The sequence below is a fragment of the Metopolophium dirhodum genome, chromosome 2 (genome assembly GCF_019925205.1).
Source record: "Metopolophium dirhodum isolate CAU chromosome 2, ASM1992520v1, whole genome shotgun sequence".
Lineage (NCBI taxonomy): Eukaryota > Metazoa > Arthropoda > Insecta > Hemiptera > Aphididae > Metopolophium > Metopolophium dirhodum.
The window spans coordinates 13,309,330-13,328,838 of record NC_083561.1 but is presented as its reverse complement, the minus strand read 5'-3'; the positions used below and the strand labels follow the sequence as shown (position 1 = coordinate 13,328,838).

Below are 19,509 nucleotides of genomic sequence, written 5' to 3'. Positions count from 1 at the left end.
GAAAAATATGACTAATAATAGTTTATATTTATTTAAAATGTATATTTCATTGAACTATAAAGTTTATAAACTATTGATGATAAGTTAGATCATACCTGAAAAACATATAGGTATCAATAATAATTTCACAAAATACAATTTTTGAGTGTTTCTATACATGTGGGCTGTGATTCAATTTTTTTTTTTTTATTGGACTGGATAGTACATAGAGTTAATAAAATGTAAGCTAAGAATGATTTTGTCAGATCATAATAAATAAATTCAATCTATTTTGAGTGTGACTTTAACATTAAAATAAGTTTTTCAGTTGCTAGAAATCCTCCAAAGAATATATTTGCAACTATTGACTTGTATCATATTGGCACTTCAGTGTTTTTTTTGGAAATTCTCTAATTATTTCTATAAAAACATTTGACTTTATCCTTTTAATTATTTATTATTTTTCTTTTCAAAATATCAAAAATTATAAGTTTCTTAAATATAACCTTTTTTAATTGCCTTATTTACCTGACACTTGAAAAGTAGTTTATGACGTTGCAGTGATCATTCATTCATCATACCAGACGTACTATTACGTCCAAAAAAACATTTATACCATTCACTGCATTATTACGCCCCTGTATTTTATAATATTCTCATTTTCTGGGATCCGTCCAAGTTTTAGAAACCATGGTTTGCATTATTTTAAACTTAAATAATTAAATCTCAAAGTTATATATATCAAAGCTTATTATATGTAGCATATACCAGTTGCAGTGAATAAATAGTGTAGCAGTGAAAGGTTTAATTATGTTAACACAGATTTCTTTTTAGCACATTTTAAATAGTGGAAACAGCAATTTATCATTTTTCCTCATTTTCATTTCAACAGGTTAATGTGCCTATATGTTTATTTGTGGTAAAATTTTTATATTTTAAAATTCTAAAATAATTTTTCTTATTATTTCCTGGTCCAATAGACCTTCTGGCTGTGCCACTGATTAGAATCGTGGGAAAACAATTAAAATTTGTGAATATGTTTGATTATAATTGAAATGTTGTGTCATGGTTTGACAATATAACAAATAACTTAATCATCAAATCAAATTATTTTTTTTTAATACATACAGATCAACATGCATTGTTTACCTACATTTGTATAATAAGTCAAAATGTTTATTAATAATTGCATAATTAAAGTATGATAATATCTAAAAAATCATCAAAAATGTGGGTATTTATTTTTGTATTATTATTTTTTAGTTTCCTACATTTAATTTTTATATTAACAAAATGGGGATTATAATTTAACATAAAGGAGGTGACCAATAAATTGTGTTATACCATGATTAATGGTTATGTGTACATTGGATATGGAACTTATTCTATTCCAAAAAAACTAGTTCAGTAAATTCTATTGCATATTTCTGAACTCATCATTTTCGTAATATTAGAGTACAATGTACTAATATTGCACTGTGATATACTGATATATTAGCTTTAACAGTGCTCAACATAATATGAAAATGGAAACTCGAAACGTAATCTCTGGAAAAGTAAGTCGAGAAACGAGAACGCATATAAGTAAAGTATATTGTACGACGTACGTGGTACGCCAAGCATGTCAAACACTCGGCCATCGGATCATTTTTTTATGGCCCATGGATAGCAATTTTACAATTTTCCTTTCGTGTCAGTGTGTCACAACACTGGCGTATCTACGGGGGGATGTGGGTTATATCCCCCCCCCCCCGGAGACCACATTTTTTACACAATATATTATGTATATAATAATACGAATATTGTATGTGTATACTGAATGTATTAAAAATTGTATATATCCCCTTGAATAAACCATAGATACCTATGCTACTGGATTAATGAAATGTAGGTACTCAAATGTTACTTTTTTGTCTTATATTCTGATAAACTGTAATTTAATAAGTATTGTATAGTATATATATATCTTAATTCGTGATTGTAAGTAATGAATACAATTTTAAACGTCTTAACATTTTTTTTTGATACATTGTTATGTCCGGCCTGCATGGTAAACTATTCAAATTTCAAATATTATAATAAATTATAACTGCATAGCACGATTTTATATAGTATCTTAAATCGTGCTGCATAGTTAACTATTCATGTATATTTGGTCCTAAACCAATTCTTTTAGTTTAACATATCTGATCCTTATTTACGCGAATAAAAATCTATATATATACAAAAAATTACGTTCTTTGCTACCGTTTTTAGATTACAGATAATTTGAAATTAGCATAAAGAACATGAGTAAAAATTGAAAAAACTTTCATTACATTTGTTGTCAACTTGTATTGTATTAATAATAATCATCGCGTGTTTACATTATATATTTTTTCATATTAAATTATGTATTAGTATGCGTCTATGCAAAAATATAAAAAAAAATATTAAGAATAATGCAATTTATATATTTTCGTAATTCTATAGAATGGGTTTCTAACATTGTCAGTCGGTCTGCCATAAATTGAGAGCATATTATCATTGAGCTATTATTTACCGTGTCATTGAGTATATTCTAATAATGTAGTAATACAATAGATATTATATTACGCTCAATAATCAATGATATAAGATAATATTATGTTATGTTTCGCTCTAGCTTAAGTTTTTAATCTTGTGAAATTATTATGAAGTAGTTAAGTACCTATTGAGTATTTATACTACACTTATAACTATGTCTTAGCCCTTAAGCATGCTCAGGCCTTTCCAATCTACATATTATCTTGGTGTACGTTCGTTATCATTATTAAGTAAATAGATAATAAATAAATTGTCTTTAGTTACTACAACGGATTAAGATATATCTTAGTCCGTGACCGCAACCAAGGTGTATTGATACTAGTTTATTCTAGTTAATTACCGTACTACCATATACCAAGAGTTTCGTCGTGCACTCGAACAGCCGCCCGTCAAGCAAGACAGTAAGCAACACCAAATCTTTTATCTATGAGCAACACCCGTTAATCAGCCCCACCCAACCAGAAACCGGTCGGCGGTCACTGTAATATTTAGATCTGCTCACTGCTGTGTAAAAAAAAAAATTATAATTGGCCAATTAGCGCACAAGTCTGCCGCCGAGTACTGTTCTTAAGTTGTATCACAGACTTGTATAGACAAATATGCAACTCCTACAACTTTTGAGCCTAAATAATAATTATTATGGTTCAATTTGAATTTTGAATAATAATGTACCTACCTATTTTAATATTATAATTTATGATATATAATTTTATAAATTTTTACATAATATTATGTTGATAAGTCGTCAGTCTTGAACTCGTGACGTTAACAAACTAACAAAGTCGATAATATTAAATACGCATATACGCATGTCCATTTCCCACAACTACCGCTGGCGCCTACTGGGTGTTTCCTTTTTTCTTGTTAGTTCATAGTTGTTACTTGTTATAGTGTTCAGTTTCAGTATTCACTATTGAGTAACGACAGTAACTATATTGTTGGCAGGTACTTCATCTACTGAGTTTTCTCATTTTGGTTCGTGAAGTTAATTCATTATAATATATCTATATTTTATAACCATTTAGGTGTTTTTCTTGTTCTACGGTACGGCTGTAGAAAATAAAACAATTTTTTGCTGTGCTATAATATGATCACTGGGATAAACTACTATTATTTATTTATTAGGTATCCGTTACATCTTAAACTATTACCGTTTAAACACTAAAACAACATTGACATTGAAATAAAGCAGTTCAATAATCGCAAGAAAATAATTATCTGCATTCTGCGTACTGTGCGTAGAACGTTGGAATTTTTCATCATCTCTAGATTTTACCACGTAAGTAAAACTGTAAAAGTAAACATTAACAGATAAGCTTCTACATAATATTATATAACATATAATTATAATACAGTTCTAAATTTCTAATATAGTAATATTATGATGGATGACGGTTATATTAGCTTGTAAACTATAATTTCTATTTTTTTATTTAAAAATAATATATTCATTGAATAGTTATTGTGATATAGCCATATAGGTGCTGACATGTGGTTTAATTGCATGTATTTAGCACAAATTAATAATTAATAATGATGATGATATGCATAGACATAAATACATAATCAGAAAGACTAGAATATTCTAGACTCAGTGTTCATGGACATAATCGGTGGTGGATTTAGAATTTTTTCGAGGGGGGTGTCATTGTATTTTTCAAGTTTTACAACATAAATGTGAAATATTTAAAAACGGCCCAGTTTACTAACTTAAATGCTGGGTAAATGAGGGGGACGGGCCTTTTAAATCAACCATTGGACATAATATAAATTTATATTATATATATAATGATAATATCACACTATCATTTAAATATTATAAACTGTATTAAAATAAAAAAAATAATTAGTCTTGTTTACCATACAGGCTTTTTTGTATATTACCATAATTATATGTATCGTGTATACAATAATACAGTCTGCTCAATATAATTCCGATGTCCGATTCAAAGATAATAAATCAAGTAAATATAATATTCAATGTTATAAAGTAGGTATATTATAATAATCACAGATTAAAATTAACGTAAACTTAATATGAACAAGTGAAAACAAAATATAGAGATAATGATTAATAAATTATAATTAAAAGTTCGTATATTTATATTAATTTTGGGATTATTGTATGCAAGACTGAAGATAATATATTGATTTGTGGATACCTAAGTGATTACGATCTCATATCGGAACCGAAAACTGAAAGATATTTACTTATACTTTATACTTTAAATATCTTTCAAAGTTTCAAGTACCTATTATACGGGCCAATGGACCCACATAAGCTCAATCAAATGTCCACAAATCAATATATTAACTTTAGTTTTACATAAAATGATCAAGTTAACATTATAACTGTAACAAATGTTTACAAACATCATTATAATTAATAATATTGAGTATATTATGTACTAACTTGATTTGAATTTTTTTTTCAATCAAAATATTTGTTAAATTTAGCGTTATAAATCTAGTTAAGCACCCACGCGAATTTTCCAATTTTTTTTTTGGAAACCTTTGTATTACAAGTTACAACCAAAACGATGGTGCAAAAATTAATTGCCGGAAATAATTAGTTTTTATGGTATAGCGTTACGAAGTTGACAATTTTTCAGTGTTTTACGCACATGCATATATATTATATATATTACAACGTATGTTATGAATTTTCAAATTTTTTTATTTTGCAACCTATAGGTAAATCAACGTTCTAAAAATTATGGTGCAAAAATAATTCTGACTCCCACCCATGGGCCATGGTAGTTTTTCATGACATATCAAGGGATGTTTTTAATAGCGCAGCGAGTGAGTTACCACGCTGGGTGAATATGAAAATACCAACAATTTCAATTAGCTATAACTTATAATATAATATCTGACAGCCAAATTCAGACTACCCCATCGTTTTCATTATAGGTACGTTAAAACAAAATAAAATGAAAATAAAGTTGTTCAGTAAAACAGAAAAGTTCCAAACGCGCAGTAAAATATTAAATGCGTAAAACACTGAAAATCGTGAACTTTGTAAGGCTATAACTTAATAACTAATGATTTTTGGCAATTCATTTTTGCAACATCGTTCTTAACTCGTTAAGTTAGGTTAGGTTTCCGAAAAAAATTTGAAAAATTCGGGTGGGCGCTAAACTAGATTTGTTTCCAATAAATTATTATAGTTATATGTAAGTACATATATTATATTAATTGTAAAGTTTCCTCTCCCCTTCCCTCTACATGAGCATGCCTATGATAGTAGTTATATAAATAGATTCCTTGAGACTTGGAGGGTGTTTTATATGCCTAATGTGTATAGCTTATTTTATCAACCCCTATATAGGTAACTAAAGGGTAACTCTCATGAATTTTTTTTCAACCCACAGAAGGAATATCATTAAAAGAATAATATTTAAAGAGGAAAATATAGTTTAAACCACGTTAAAATATATACCAAGTGCTTAATCCAGTTCGCGACTTTCGGTTGCCCATCAGCCCATCTAGGTCGAATTATTCCACAAAGCTAGGTATACTGAGACCGATTTGTCCGTGATCTGAGATACTCTAAAACTGACATACGCATTTAAACCGAGATACACATGGATATATATAGCGTGTACTGTGTAGGTATACTATATATTATTTGTCAAATAAAATAAATGCATACGGGCGAAGCCAGGATACTCTGCTAGTAGTACCTAGTATCAGGGACGAACCGAAGGTGGGAAACTCGGCTATATTTGATTTTCAGTCAGCAAAATTAATTATCACCTGAATTAAACCAAATTTTAAGACAAAGAACGGAAAATTAAATAAATTGTTTAAATGTTAATATTGTTTTAACTCAATATTTTCGTAATGGGTTATGGAGCGGATTCGCAGAAGTACATCGAGACTGCGAGAATCCGCAGTCGACACAAGATAAAAACCTTATGAACGGCTCATAACATAACATGCATACTTATAACGATATACCTAATAATATTATATCATGCATATAATATACAGTAGAAAATTGATAAACCGTCTATTTCTTTCATCTACAGTCATCGCATTTAAGCAATGCGGGTATACACCATACGACCTTAGATCATATACCTATACTATAGTATATATTATGATCTATAATCTATAATAGCATGTGGCGACGGTTGAGGCGGGCGATTATCATATTATATTATAATACGTTATCGAGTGAGGGTACCTAAAACCTATACATTTTTTTTGGAATTTCAAAGAAACACTCAACAGACGAAGATTACCGATTATCTTGTATCGTATATATAATGTGTATATAATATATAATGTCCGTACAACCGTAGTTGACAACAGTCTGTTGTACACCTCATTTGGTATTTTAATAATTGTGCTTACTTCGCAAGTAATTTTTTGGTACAAGGCTTAGAAAGTACCACGAGTTGTAAATTGTAATTTTTCATTTAAAACCTACCCTGTTTATTTCAAGGCTTAAAATATCTTATATCTACATAATATAGTTCATCACTTTTATAGTAAACGAAATATGGATTATAACTTATAAGTATATAGATTAATTAATAAAGTTATAAAAAATATAGATTTTAAAAATATTATATATAACTAGTTACATTTTAGATTTTGAGCGAAGCGATGAATGTATGATTTTATAATGATGTGTGTTTTTTTTTTATTTTTTTTTATTTTTGTGTCTGTCATTACCATTTAGAACAGTAAAAATTCTTAGTTTTTCTTCAACGGTAACTTTTCTGATAGGAAAGTGAATCTAGTTGGTACTTTGGGGGGGTCAAAAGTAAACATTTCCCCGTAGTTTAAGCGGCGTGAAAAACTAAAGAAAAATGGGAATTTTACGCAAAATCTGTTTTCGAGAAAATCGATTTTGGTTGTTGGTGTAACTCTAAAACAAATGACCATAGGTACATACAATTTTAACTGAACATTTATATTAGCATTTTTTATACACCATAACATTTTCCAAATATTTTGAGCTGTTTACGGACATTTTCAGTTTTCATTTTTTTTAGTTTTTTTTTCTATAAATATCAATAAAATTTTATTTGTTGTGTAAAAAAGCGTGAAAATTTAATGCAAGGCTCCTGATATAATGTTTCAATTGCAGTTGAAAAATATTAAAAATACATAGGCATAATTTTTTTTTTAAGCATTTAAAGTTCAAATTTTGACAACATTTATCAAATTTATAATTTATTAATTATTTTGTAGTTAAAAATGTATAAAATGTTTAACTTTTATGGCTAAGGATTGATAATTTAAAACAAGGCTTCACGTAAATATGTTATATATAAATTACTTTATTCACAATAATATCATCAAATATACTTGCAGGTAATATCATAGGCTGACTGACCGTTTTCGCTCAGCATCGTTTTTCTTATACAATGATATTATCTCATTGAATTCAAATTTAACACCATCCATTACAGTGACCCACTTGTAACCTACTGTACAGCAGAGCGACATCCACTTATCCACCTTTTTTTTTGTTGAGATCGTCCCTGCCAAGTATACTTTAGTATTTATTATTTAATAAATTCAAGAATTAAGGAAACAATCGAGACCATGATTAAAGATATACTTATATTAAAGATATCTTTAATCATAATCGAGACGAAATAAATACTATAGTTATGGTTATAAATTGAATTTCGCTCAATCCCGTATGGAAGACATCCGTCGTGTATATATATTATACATTAGTATTTATTTATTACAACTTACAACTTACAAGGGGGGACAACTTCCACGTTTTTTGATCGGCTTATACTTTTCAGATATTTAATAATCATAGATAATATTATATATGTATATACCATGAAGGTACGAACCATAGACCTATTTTAAGATTCAAACAAGTCCGTGTTATATCACTGATATATTATACAATTGTCTACGATTTTGAATAATTTTTCAATGTTTTGTTTAATCTTCCTGAAAATTAGTCCTTTTTGACTTAAAAAATTTATACTATACGTCAAAGATATCCACAGATATCTATATTTGACTATCTTAAATCGTGCAACTAACACATAGGTCACGGGTGTCTAAGACGAGATTAAAAATTTCCTAAATGTTGCCCCTTAAATATTAGTTGTAGCGAGACTCCGAAATTAATAATAATATCATTGGTGACCAAAATAAATTAATTTCGACAAAATTTATCAAATTTAAAATTTAAAACTTACCCATTTAGGTGAGAAGTGGATGTAATACTCTCAGAGGTTAGGTTAGGTTACTCTGTATAATTGAATTCAATGATATAATATATAATTGTTTACGAAAAACGATTCTGAGCGGTGACGGTTTATCTGCAGTGTGGATATTTCATATTATATTTATATTGTTATTACTTATTATAAATTATTAATACGGTAGCCAGTAAGTTGAATTAATATTATTAAATTTCAACAAAATAACTAAAATCGTTATTTCTAATTATTTAATATGCAATTTCCACCAAATTTTAACATAAAATATCTATAAAAAAATTTGTTGAGATTTTTTGGTTACAGAATAATCTATGTTATTGTAAGTTTTCAATCTTTAGCTATAAAAGTTGAATATTTTATAAATGTTTAACTGCAAAATCATTCTTAAATTTTAAATTTGATATATTAGTCCGTGGCATAGACCTATAAACTAATGGACAACGCTTAGAAAGAGAAGTCAGGGGTACAATATAGACTATAGAGTGAGCGAGAAAAGAAACAAGGAAAAGACCTATAAACTAACTTAATTAATGTAATAACTACTACAGTTCCTTAATCCTTATGCGAGCTCCTTCAATACTTTATGTTCTTTCTCTCTCAGTTATATTATGGTTATACCGCATTGGCGCAACTAGGGGGGGGCTTAGCTTCTCCCCCTGACTAAGATTTAGACCCCCCAAAAATATCACTTATTGTTTTAGATATAAGCCTCCAATAGGTTATTTTTAATAAATAGTTTTGTTAGCCTCCCCCAGAATTTTAACCCTAGTTGCGCCTATGGTTATACGATCGCCTAGCAATGTTGGCAGGGCAGAGTGGAATGGGCTGTCCATTTAATTAGAGTTGATAGGTCTAAGTTACTCATGGGGTCCATTACTCATTATATTCTAAGACCGTGCATAATACAATATAGAATATATATATATTCTGTTATATGTCTATTGTCTATGGAATTTCGAATTTCGAATTTCGATCATAGATCTTATACTAGTTGACGGAGTATCGACTGTGGATGCAAGTTTTTTTGATTATAATTTATAATCTATTTCTATTTTCTATAATCTAAAAATCTTGATATGGATGTAATTCCAGCGGTCAGACATGGCTTTATATGTGCAGTGTGCCAGTCAGGGTTGGGGCACTTTTCACGTATGGGAATCATGGGTCAATGGGCAACCATACTATACATCTAATATATGACAATGTTTGTCATGCTATTGGGAAGACAGATTAACACTGGGAGCGCTGCCGACGCCTGTCGTACTGATGGTTAGGCGGGTCCCCCCTCCGTGGAGTCGGGAGATTGTATGTATTTTCTCGACATTTCGCATATATTTTCCTTTAAGTGAAGTGTATTTGAATGTATTTGATAATATTAGTTGAAATTGTACTTGCCAACGTATACAGTATTACAGTTGTTAGCTATAAAAGCGTATAAACTTTCGATACCAAAATTAATTTATTATAAAAAGTAAAATAATTTAATAACCAATATAAAACCACAGATTATATGAAATATAATCATATAATCTGTGATAAAACTATATCTAATATCTATACACCCCGAATCGGAAGGTACAAATTATTTCCACCAGAGCGCGTTTTGTTTTTAATCTATCTTCCCAATAGCCAATAGAACAGTCTATAGCCGTGGTCCGTGGGCAAGATACTCAAAAAATTAAAAAAGTACTATGATACGTGATACATGCACATAATATTATTCATAGATTATTCTGTGATACATGCTTTTTTATACAACCTAACCTTATAGTATCTAGATACAAGATACACGTATCAAAAATACGATTTGATACTTTTGTATTTCCGAAATAATTTTATTAACTATTACATTTTATAATTAATTTACTGACAGTTGACCCAGACACGGTCACACGAAAACAGAACGAAAAAAATTGTACAACAATGCTAATAATACACTGTAATTGCTTAACTGTACATTTGATTTAATTTTTTATATTATATAGAAAGACCGAGACAGTGGATTCATATTTTATGATAACTAACATTTCAGTTTATTGCTTATCTATATATTGTGACTGTAGATAGATATTATAGATAGCTAGTAATTTAATTTAATGTTTTTAAAATTATCTTATAACTTTAAACATTGTACGATACATTTTTTCATTATTGTTCATTTCGGCTCAATTGCGCCTGTTGCGCCTGGACAATTTTTGTAAAAATACAATCTGCGACAAAATTATATACAATTCAATATTAATTATAGACACAAAAAAAGTTACCACAATCGTTTCATTTATTAGAGTTTTGAGTGTGCTGCAAATCGAATTCAAATTTATTGGTACTATTATTCAGTACAAATGTTTATAATAATAATATCTATTGTATCTTTTGGGAAAAAAAGATACATGATACTAGTGCATCATGATACATATTGATACTTGATTCTTCAAAATTATATATCAATATCACGATACAAGATACAATTGTATCTATGATACTGCCCAACCCTGGTGCCAGTGTATGCTGTGTAACATCTAATTATATTTAATTGTAATATTTTAAATTACATAAACTATGTAAACTATTAAACTTCATAGATTGTTTGTTCCTTAAATTGAATTTTTTTATTTAGGCGACCAATTTTGAACTACTATGGAATCTTTCAAAAGAGTGCTTTCTATACAGAGCCACGTTGTTAGTGGATATGTGGGTAATAAATGTGCTGTGTTTCCATTACAGGTAATTGTACAAATACAATTTACATTTAAAACATTAAAAATAATTATCGTATTTTATCACAGATAATGGGTTTTGAAGTGGATGCTATAAATTCTGTTCAATTATCAAACCATACTGGATATAAAACTTATTATGGTCAAATATTAAATGAAAGTAATTTATGTAAGTTGTTTATTTATTATAGGTACTTACAATATTTTTATATTTATAAAATATATATGACTTTTTAGCGGAATTAATAACTGGTCTTGTTGAAAATGAATTGCATAATTATTCACATCTATTAACTGGTTATACTAGATGTCCAATGTTCTTAAAGAAAGTTGCGGAAGTTTATAAAATATTGAAAAAGAAAAATCCAGGGTTGATATATGGTGTGTATATTTTGTTTGACTGTTAATAAATATAATATTATCTTTACTTCAATTTAATATATTTTATATAGGAGATCTTCTATTTTAACATAAAAATAACCAGTTTTTTGGCCATGATATTCACTCTTATCCTGAATAAAGTAAAATTTAGTAAGACTATTAATTATTTCCATTTAAATTTCTTAGTTTCAAAGTAGACGTCCTAGTGGTTTTCTTTTTTTTCTTTTTTCATGTTCTATATACCTGATACCTCAAACTACTTAACTACCCATGGAGCTTTGTTTAATCATAAATCGTTGTCTTTAATATTTACCTTTTATTATTTTTTTAAAGACCTAGTTTATTGAACCACCACAATTAGTGGTAGTTCATCTTTATGACATAGGTAAGAATTGGTTCTGAACTTTAGGTCATTTTGATTAAAATTCCAAATCAATGACCCATATTCCAGAATAGACACCATACAAGTGAAAAATAATGAGCTTGTAAGCACGTAGAGTCGTTGGAACAATTCTGTTTTAAAAATTGAAATACTCTGAGTGCTCTATTGCATGTGATGTTATTATGTTCAGTAAAAAGTAATACATAAGTCTTTAACAGTAGCTACTTTGTCAAGTTTACTATTATATTGAGATATTATGTTTTTATTATGGCTAGTAAATGTGATTTGTGAACATTTATTAATATTTATATTAAGACTATTGTTCATACACCAAAGTTGAAACTTATTTAAATCTTGTTGTAACTTAGTACAGTTAACTACTGTTAAAACTGACATAATATACGGTTTAAGATCATCCGTAAATAATAAAAATTTGCTGACATAATAATTGCCAAATATCATTGATAAATAAATAAATAATAGGGGGAATAAATTACCACACTGTGGCACTCCACACGATACGTTGATATATGACTAGTAAGAATTTCCTATTTTGACTGGTTGGGTGCTGTCAGATAAATATAATTTAACCCACAAAAGAATTGAGCCATTGACTCTAATTTATTAATTAAAATATTATTATCTATAGTGTCAAATGCTTTTTTAATATCTGGGTAAATTGCATTGACTTGGATACCAATACTTACTGATTTAACTAAATCCGAGTACTAAATGATTAAATTAGATAAGGTCAATTTAGAAATCCCGAACCCATGTTAATTGTTTGACATGAAAAATTTAGAAAATAGAAAATTTAGGTTCAAGTAATATTTTGAATAGTTTTGGTAGGGTACTTCAGCAGCATATGGGATGATAATTTTTAACATCAGATCGATTTCTGGATTTGTAAATAAGATAAACAAAACTAGATTTCCATAAATCGGAGAAGGCTCCGGATGATAAGGATGAATATGGATCTTTACATTTTTTAGAGTCAATTTATTATGCATATAGTTATTTTCATAGTTTCTAGTTTTGGTTAAAACTGATTTGATAACAATTTATTAATTATATAGTTAAATAATAAATTAAAATATTTATTTATATTTTAAAGTTTGTGATCCTGTAATGGGTGATAATAAAAAAATGTATGTTCCAAAAGAAATATTAGATGTCTATAAGAATGAAATAATACATTTAACTGATATCCTTACACCGAATGAATATGAATTAGAGTGAGTAAAGTTATAATTACTTATACTTTTTTTAATTTAACTTAATATTTGTATGTTTTCTTTTCTATTAGGTTATTAACTGGTATAACTATAACAACCCCTAATGACATTTATAAGGCCATGAATATATTATATGCTCAGGGTTGTAAGACAGTTGTTGTGTCATCTTCCAGCATATCATCGAATTCTGTTATGAAGTGTATTGGAAGAAATTTTTCTTGTAAGTATTAATAATATATACAAATGGATATAATAAGTATATGATATATATTATAAATATATTTTACATTCTTAGCTGAGCTAAAGTATAATTTTTTTTCAAATATTTCAATAGATATAGACATTTTTTGGAATAACACATTTGATTAGATTTACCTAAGGAATTCAAAATTTGCAAAATATACCTCTATAAATTTAAAATGGATAAGAGTTATAACTTATAATAATACATTATTATAATGGTAGTTTTTTTTTAAGCAACATTTACAATTCAGTATTATAATGTTTAGCTTGATACTGTTATTTTATATTTTGATGAAATTTCAATTTAGGATATTAAGTATTGAATGTGTGTAACAATACTAAGCATAATGTAACATATCTTGCATATTTTTCTAAATTCTTTTTAAAGTATTTAATTATGCATACTATCAACAAACTTTACAAAATACATCATTATTAATTATAATTTTTATTTTGTTAAATTTCTATTTTTATTATGAACAAAAATTATATATTAATAATTTGTATTTGTTTACCCATAGATACTCTGTTTTCCGAGAGAATGTGGTTGTGCTCAAATCAAAATGTGTTGTACTCCTCTCTAACCACCCAAATCCCCACATATTGACACTAGTCGTATGCTTAAAGAAACAACATTCTCTCGGTGAATGAAATATAGGCATTGTGTTCATGCTATATTTTGCATTATACATGATATTGCAATAAGTCTAATATTTAAATATGTTAATATTTTATTAGACGAGGAATATGTAGAATTAGATATTCCCATCATTGACCAATCCTTTATTGGAACTGGAGATTTTTTTACTGCATTGTTATTGATATGGATGAACTTAACTAATAATAACTTGAAGCATTCCATCGAAAAAACAGTTGCAACTATTCAAGCAGTATTAAAACGTACCATAAAATGTAATTATTTAATTAAAAAAACAATTGAATAATACAAATATACAATAATTGTATTTTAAATTAATTAAAACGTGGATTGTTGTTTTCTTTGACGATAGATACAAATGAAAATGGTTCAAAGGATCCAATAAGCAATAAAGAATTAAAACTAATTCAGAGCTTGAGTGATATTCAAAACCCTGAAGTAACAATATTTGGTACTATGAATAAAGTTGCATAATTATTTTTGAATATATTTATTTATATATCATTATACCTTATAGACATTATAGTCATTGTTAACTTTTAGAATATAACCTTCATAACCCAATAGTTATGTTTGAGTTAATAACTTATTATAAAAATACATATAGTTGATATTAGGTAATGTACGAGAATTTGAACTATGAAATAAACTCATGAGCTTAAAATAATATGTACCTATAAATTATTGTGAAAATTACCAAATAGTATTTACTATTTTCTTATTATATAAATATATAAATATATTGAAAATATAATAATGTCTTCCATATTATACAACTGTGAATTCCAAAAGCTTCCATTAATAATAAATTGTATTTATTGTTTTTACCCAGTTATATAATTTTGTATTATAATTAAATGTTACTTGATAGAGAAAATAAACTGTTTTATTAATATACAGAATTATATTATACATATTGTATTAATGTTTTTTATTTTATTAATACCTATTAATTTATTTTTAAAAAAGTGGAACTTAAATTGTATTTATTTTATATAAGCAGACAAATATCTGGTATAATAATAATTAAATTGTACTTATATTAATCATATTGAGAATAAGTTAAAATTAATAGTTATGCTGTTTCCACATTGATAAAATATAAATTTTAAATGTCATATATTTTAGACGCAATATTTTTGTGTACCTTCTCAGAAACGTCAGATCTATAAACTGTAATGAAGATTATTTAATTAATCATATTAATATTCATAATAATCATATCAATATTCATAATAATCATATCAATATAAATTCTTATATTATCTATGATTGATTTTATAATGAAAGTTCTTTTTTTTTCATTTATATATTTATTTATTTTTTGGTCTCATCACTGTTTGTGGCAGTAAAACAGCTTCCATTTTCTTTATCAGTACCTATCTTGTTCGATGGAAAATTGAATCTAGATTGTGCATTCGGAAGGTAAAAATTTCGAATACCTTACAAAAGCGCCGGGAAAAACAAATTAAAAATTAAGGATAAACGAGAATTTTCACGCAAAATCGGTTTCAACAAAATTTTGGTTTTTGGTGTAACTCTAAAAAATATAACTGACATTTTCACTTAATGTTTATATTAACGTAATCAAAATATATTGACATGTTTTAAGCAATTTACTAAAAACCTAACTACCACTTGTCAATTATAACTACAGGTTATCAATATCCGAATTTAAAAAAAAACAAATATTGGAGCTACCCACTACCCACCAAAGTTACATACATTTAAAACTTGAATGCTCAAAAACTTAAAATAGTTTGTTCATGTCACATCTAGTGAATCATTGTAACACAGAATTCATAATAATTTTGATTATTCTTAATTAACCATTGATAAAATAACAATATGATGCGATATATGTTGAATAATATGGTGTAATGCTATTAATTTTATGTTCCACAACAGTTATTTGTTTTAAATGCAGTTTCAAAAACTTATACACATACATACATAAGCTCCTCAAACATTTCCTAAATTGTATTTTAATCTTATTCAATATTATCAAAGTAAGGTGTTAGCCAACCCAAATCCCAAACGATATTTGCGCCTATACATACATATTAGTATCAATTATAAATTCATCATAATATATAAACAGTATAAGACTTAAAAATTGCATTTACTTGCCTAAATTCTATATATATTTTATGTATAAGGTACATAGTTACATAAGATACAAACATAAGTAATGTATAAATTATAAAACTAAGATTTTATATATGTATTAAAAAAAATTATATAGCTGAAATTTAAAATATATATAATATGTATATTTTTCGTCTAAGTTTATCAATAAATAGCAAAAAAAAAAAATACATTCAAATATACATTAAATAGACAAATATAACTTAAGAAGTATGAAGTGAAGAATACACTGTTGAATACTGTAGAGATGAGACAAGTTGTCTTCAATTAACTGATTCGTTTTTTTCAAATAATTAATGTACCCGGTACGGACACTTAGATTTCGGGCGCGGCGAGCCGTTTTTGTAGTCGGACGTTATAGACGACTGCGGCGTATCGATAGATACCGAGATCGAGGTTATCCGACTTTTGGTTCGGGAGCTATGATTTTTCAAGTGTATTTTGTATTTTCGTGTGATCAGTACGAAACTCAAGATTCTGGTCGTCTTCTGGTGTACGAGAATTCAAAAAGGCTCTATGGTTGAAGTACGTACGACCATTATTTCTCCCGTAATCGGAGTAGCAAAAAGTTGAAAAACACAATATGTGATTATTCGTATAACCAAATGTTTCCTTAAAGTATACGTCTGTATGACGTTTTAAGTAATTATTATTTTGAACTTTTTTTTCACACTTATTTTAGTAGGCGTGTAGCTCATTATTTATTTATGTAAATTGATAGGCATATAAGAATAAAATATTAAAACCTATAAAATCATAGGTAAATTAACTCTAATATAATATTTGAGCTAACAAGTAACAACACAAAATTGGATGTACATTTTGGAATATTAGCTCCTTTAATGTGAGTTGTATCGTTTTGAAATCTTTGAGGTTCAATGCAGTGACGTGACAGACAAGTGACACCTCTAGATCAAATTTCTGTTCTAAAAAAAGACGCGTCTCGTAATTAAGTTTGAGAAATTGGCAAAACAAAATTTCCCGCCATTTTTTTTTTTTGAATAATTCAAAATTTTGAACACGTATTTTACCCCCTTAATATTTGAGTTAAAAAAACTTTTACCAGATGACAAATGATTTGCGCACGCTTCTGCTTCGATCCTCGAAGGTTTCATAAAGATAGTACTTTTTTTGAAGGATTTGGTTTTTTCAAAATCGTAATATATCTATAAAACCTAAAAACTTCAATATTGATCGTATCGTCTTGAAATCTTCGAGGTTCAATGCAGTGACACCTCTAGATCAAATTTCTGTTCTAAAAAAGCCGAGTTTTGTGTTTAAGTTTGAGAAATTGACAAAACAAAATTTCCCGCCATTTTTTTTTTTGAAAATTCAAATTTTGATCACAACATTTAGCCCCTTAAAAATTGAGTTAATACACTTTTAAAAACTGGAAACTGGTCCAGGGACGCTTCTGCTTCAAACCTTGAAGGTTTCATAAAAATAGGACTTTTATTGAAGGATTTAAATTTTTTAATATGTTTTTCAATTTCTTATTATATATATATTCAATATAAGTCCTTTCTTTAATAATAGCAGTATATCCTATTTAACGAGTTTTCGAGACCAGAAGATTTACAACATCTAGGCATATTTTGAATGATATTTATATTTATATTTTTCTAAATCTAGTATTAACATTGTGCACGAATTAAGATATACAAGATATATAATTAAGTATATCTTAATTTGTGACATTGTGGTTACATATTGTTACAATATTTCTATGTTTAGATAAAAGTAATAATAAATATTTTTTAAATAGCTTTTCAAAATTATACACATATCAGAATACTCGCACAGTTTAGTAACTTTAATAGAAATTAAATTAATTAATTTATAGTTACTTTTAGTTCATTGAACCAGTAAAATATAATAATTATTCTCAATTGTATTTTATTAAGTATAGTACTAAGATTACGAAAAATGTAGTAAATGTTTTAAGTTACCACCTAGGTAACAGTACAAGGAAAATAAAATACACGTTACTAGATAACAATTAGAAAAGTAATTTCAACTTTCAAGTTTCAAAGTACCTACTAAAGCAGTGCATTTATAAATACTGAATCTTCGATTGAATAATTTGAGCTTATTTGAGGTTGGCTAGGTTCTCTAGAGGTAATTTTACGAAATTCTCAATAGTTTTTCCAAAATTTGGGATAAACTGCCAAAAAATAGTAAATATTACCACAGAATAATATGTTTAACTTGTTTGAAATTGTTTTTAATTATTTACTATATTTAGTTGCAACTCCAAAAATAATTGTGCTACCTAGAGACTTAACTTTCAAATTTAAATTCATTTATACTTTAAACCATACGCCTATAAACTAACTTAGGTTATAGGTCTATGCATAGAACAGGTACATCAAGGATGATGCAAAAGGAGAATGCAGACATGCATTTAGCTACAGGTATAACATTGAAGGCTAACAAAAGTCAATAATATTTTTTAATATAAACAATTAATATATTAAGTTTGATAAATAATAAATATGTCATAGTATATTATTGTAATTTGTCAAAATATCACAATTATATAAATATATATTTACTCATCATGGTTAACAGCAAAAAATGAATTAACAGGGGACAGCCATTGTCCATATTTCTTACATACACAAATATTACTGAAAAAGTGGCAGTAAATTTATGTTTGCTCACTCAATATAGGTAATTATATATATTGTCCCTTAATATGGACTATATATTGTATATTATACAGCATTATCTTTATAAGGAGAAAAGAATACCCATTTTATTATGTACTGGAAAATTCCTATTTAGTACTTTCTATTAATTGTGTATTTATTTGAGTGAATAATGTAGTCTGTATGGTCTGTTGATAGTCACCAAACGTGGAAGTGTATTCAAATAGTATAATCTGGAGTACATGTTTAAATCCAATAAAGGTATCGAAATTATAGGATTAAATATTTTATACACTTATCTTTCTTTATGTTATAACAACTAATTATTGCAAATTGCA

General features: G+C 27.3%; 1 protein-coding gene across 9 annotated transcripts; it reads left to right on the top strand.

Moving 5' to 3' along the window:
* The first annotated feature begins 2,816 nt into the window (after positions 1–2,816).
* Positions 2,817–15,265, top strand: LOC132939172 (pyridoxal kinase-like). 9 transcript variants are annotated; one of them, XM_061006212.1, is made up of 9 exons: positions 2,817–2,945; positions 3,670–3,823; positions 11,374–11,480; positions 11,543–11,642; positions 11,711–11,854; positions 13,351–13,471; positions 13,543–13,691; positions 14,453–14,626; positions 14,725–15,265. In XM_061006212.1, the coding sequence occupies exons 3-9, from the start codon at positions 11,394–11,396 to the stop codon at positions 14,844–14,846; spliced, it is 897 nt and encodes a 298-aa protein (XP_060862195.1). In that variant the 5' UTR covers positions 2,817–2,945; positions 3,670–3,823; positions 11,374–11,393; the 3' UTR covers positions 14,847–15,265. The 9 variants fall into 9 exon arrangements, with proteins under 9 accessions (XP_060862195.1, XP_060862198.1, XP_060862191.1 ...); XM_061006208.1 differs by lacking the exon at positions 2,817–2,945 and adding an exon at positions 3,361–3,519; XM_061006209.1 differs by lacking the exon at positions 2,817–2,945 and adding an exon at positions 3,364–3,588.
* The last annotated feature ends 4,244 nt before the right edge of the window (positions 15,266–19,509 follow it).

What these genes read in the sequence shown, in the direction of transcription:
- LOC132939172 (XM_061006212.1), top strand. Translation starts at nt 11,394, where the DNA reads ATGGAATCTTTCAAAAGAGTGCTTTCTATACAGAGCCACGTTGTTAGT. An exon ending in AAATCCAGGGTTGATATATG is followed by an intron (nt 11,855 to 13,350) that starts GTGTGTATATTT and finishes TATATTTTAAAG; the next exon opens with TTTGTGATCCTGTAATGGGT. An exon ending in ATTAAAACGTACCATAAAAT is followed by an intron (nt 14,627 to 14,724) that starts GTAATTATTTAA and finishes CTTTGACGATAG; the next exon opens with ATACAAATGAAAATGGTTCA.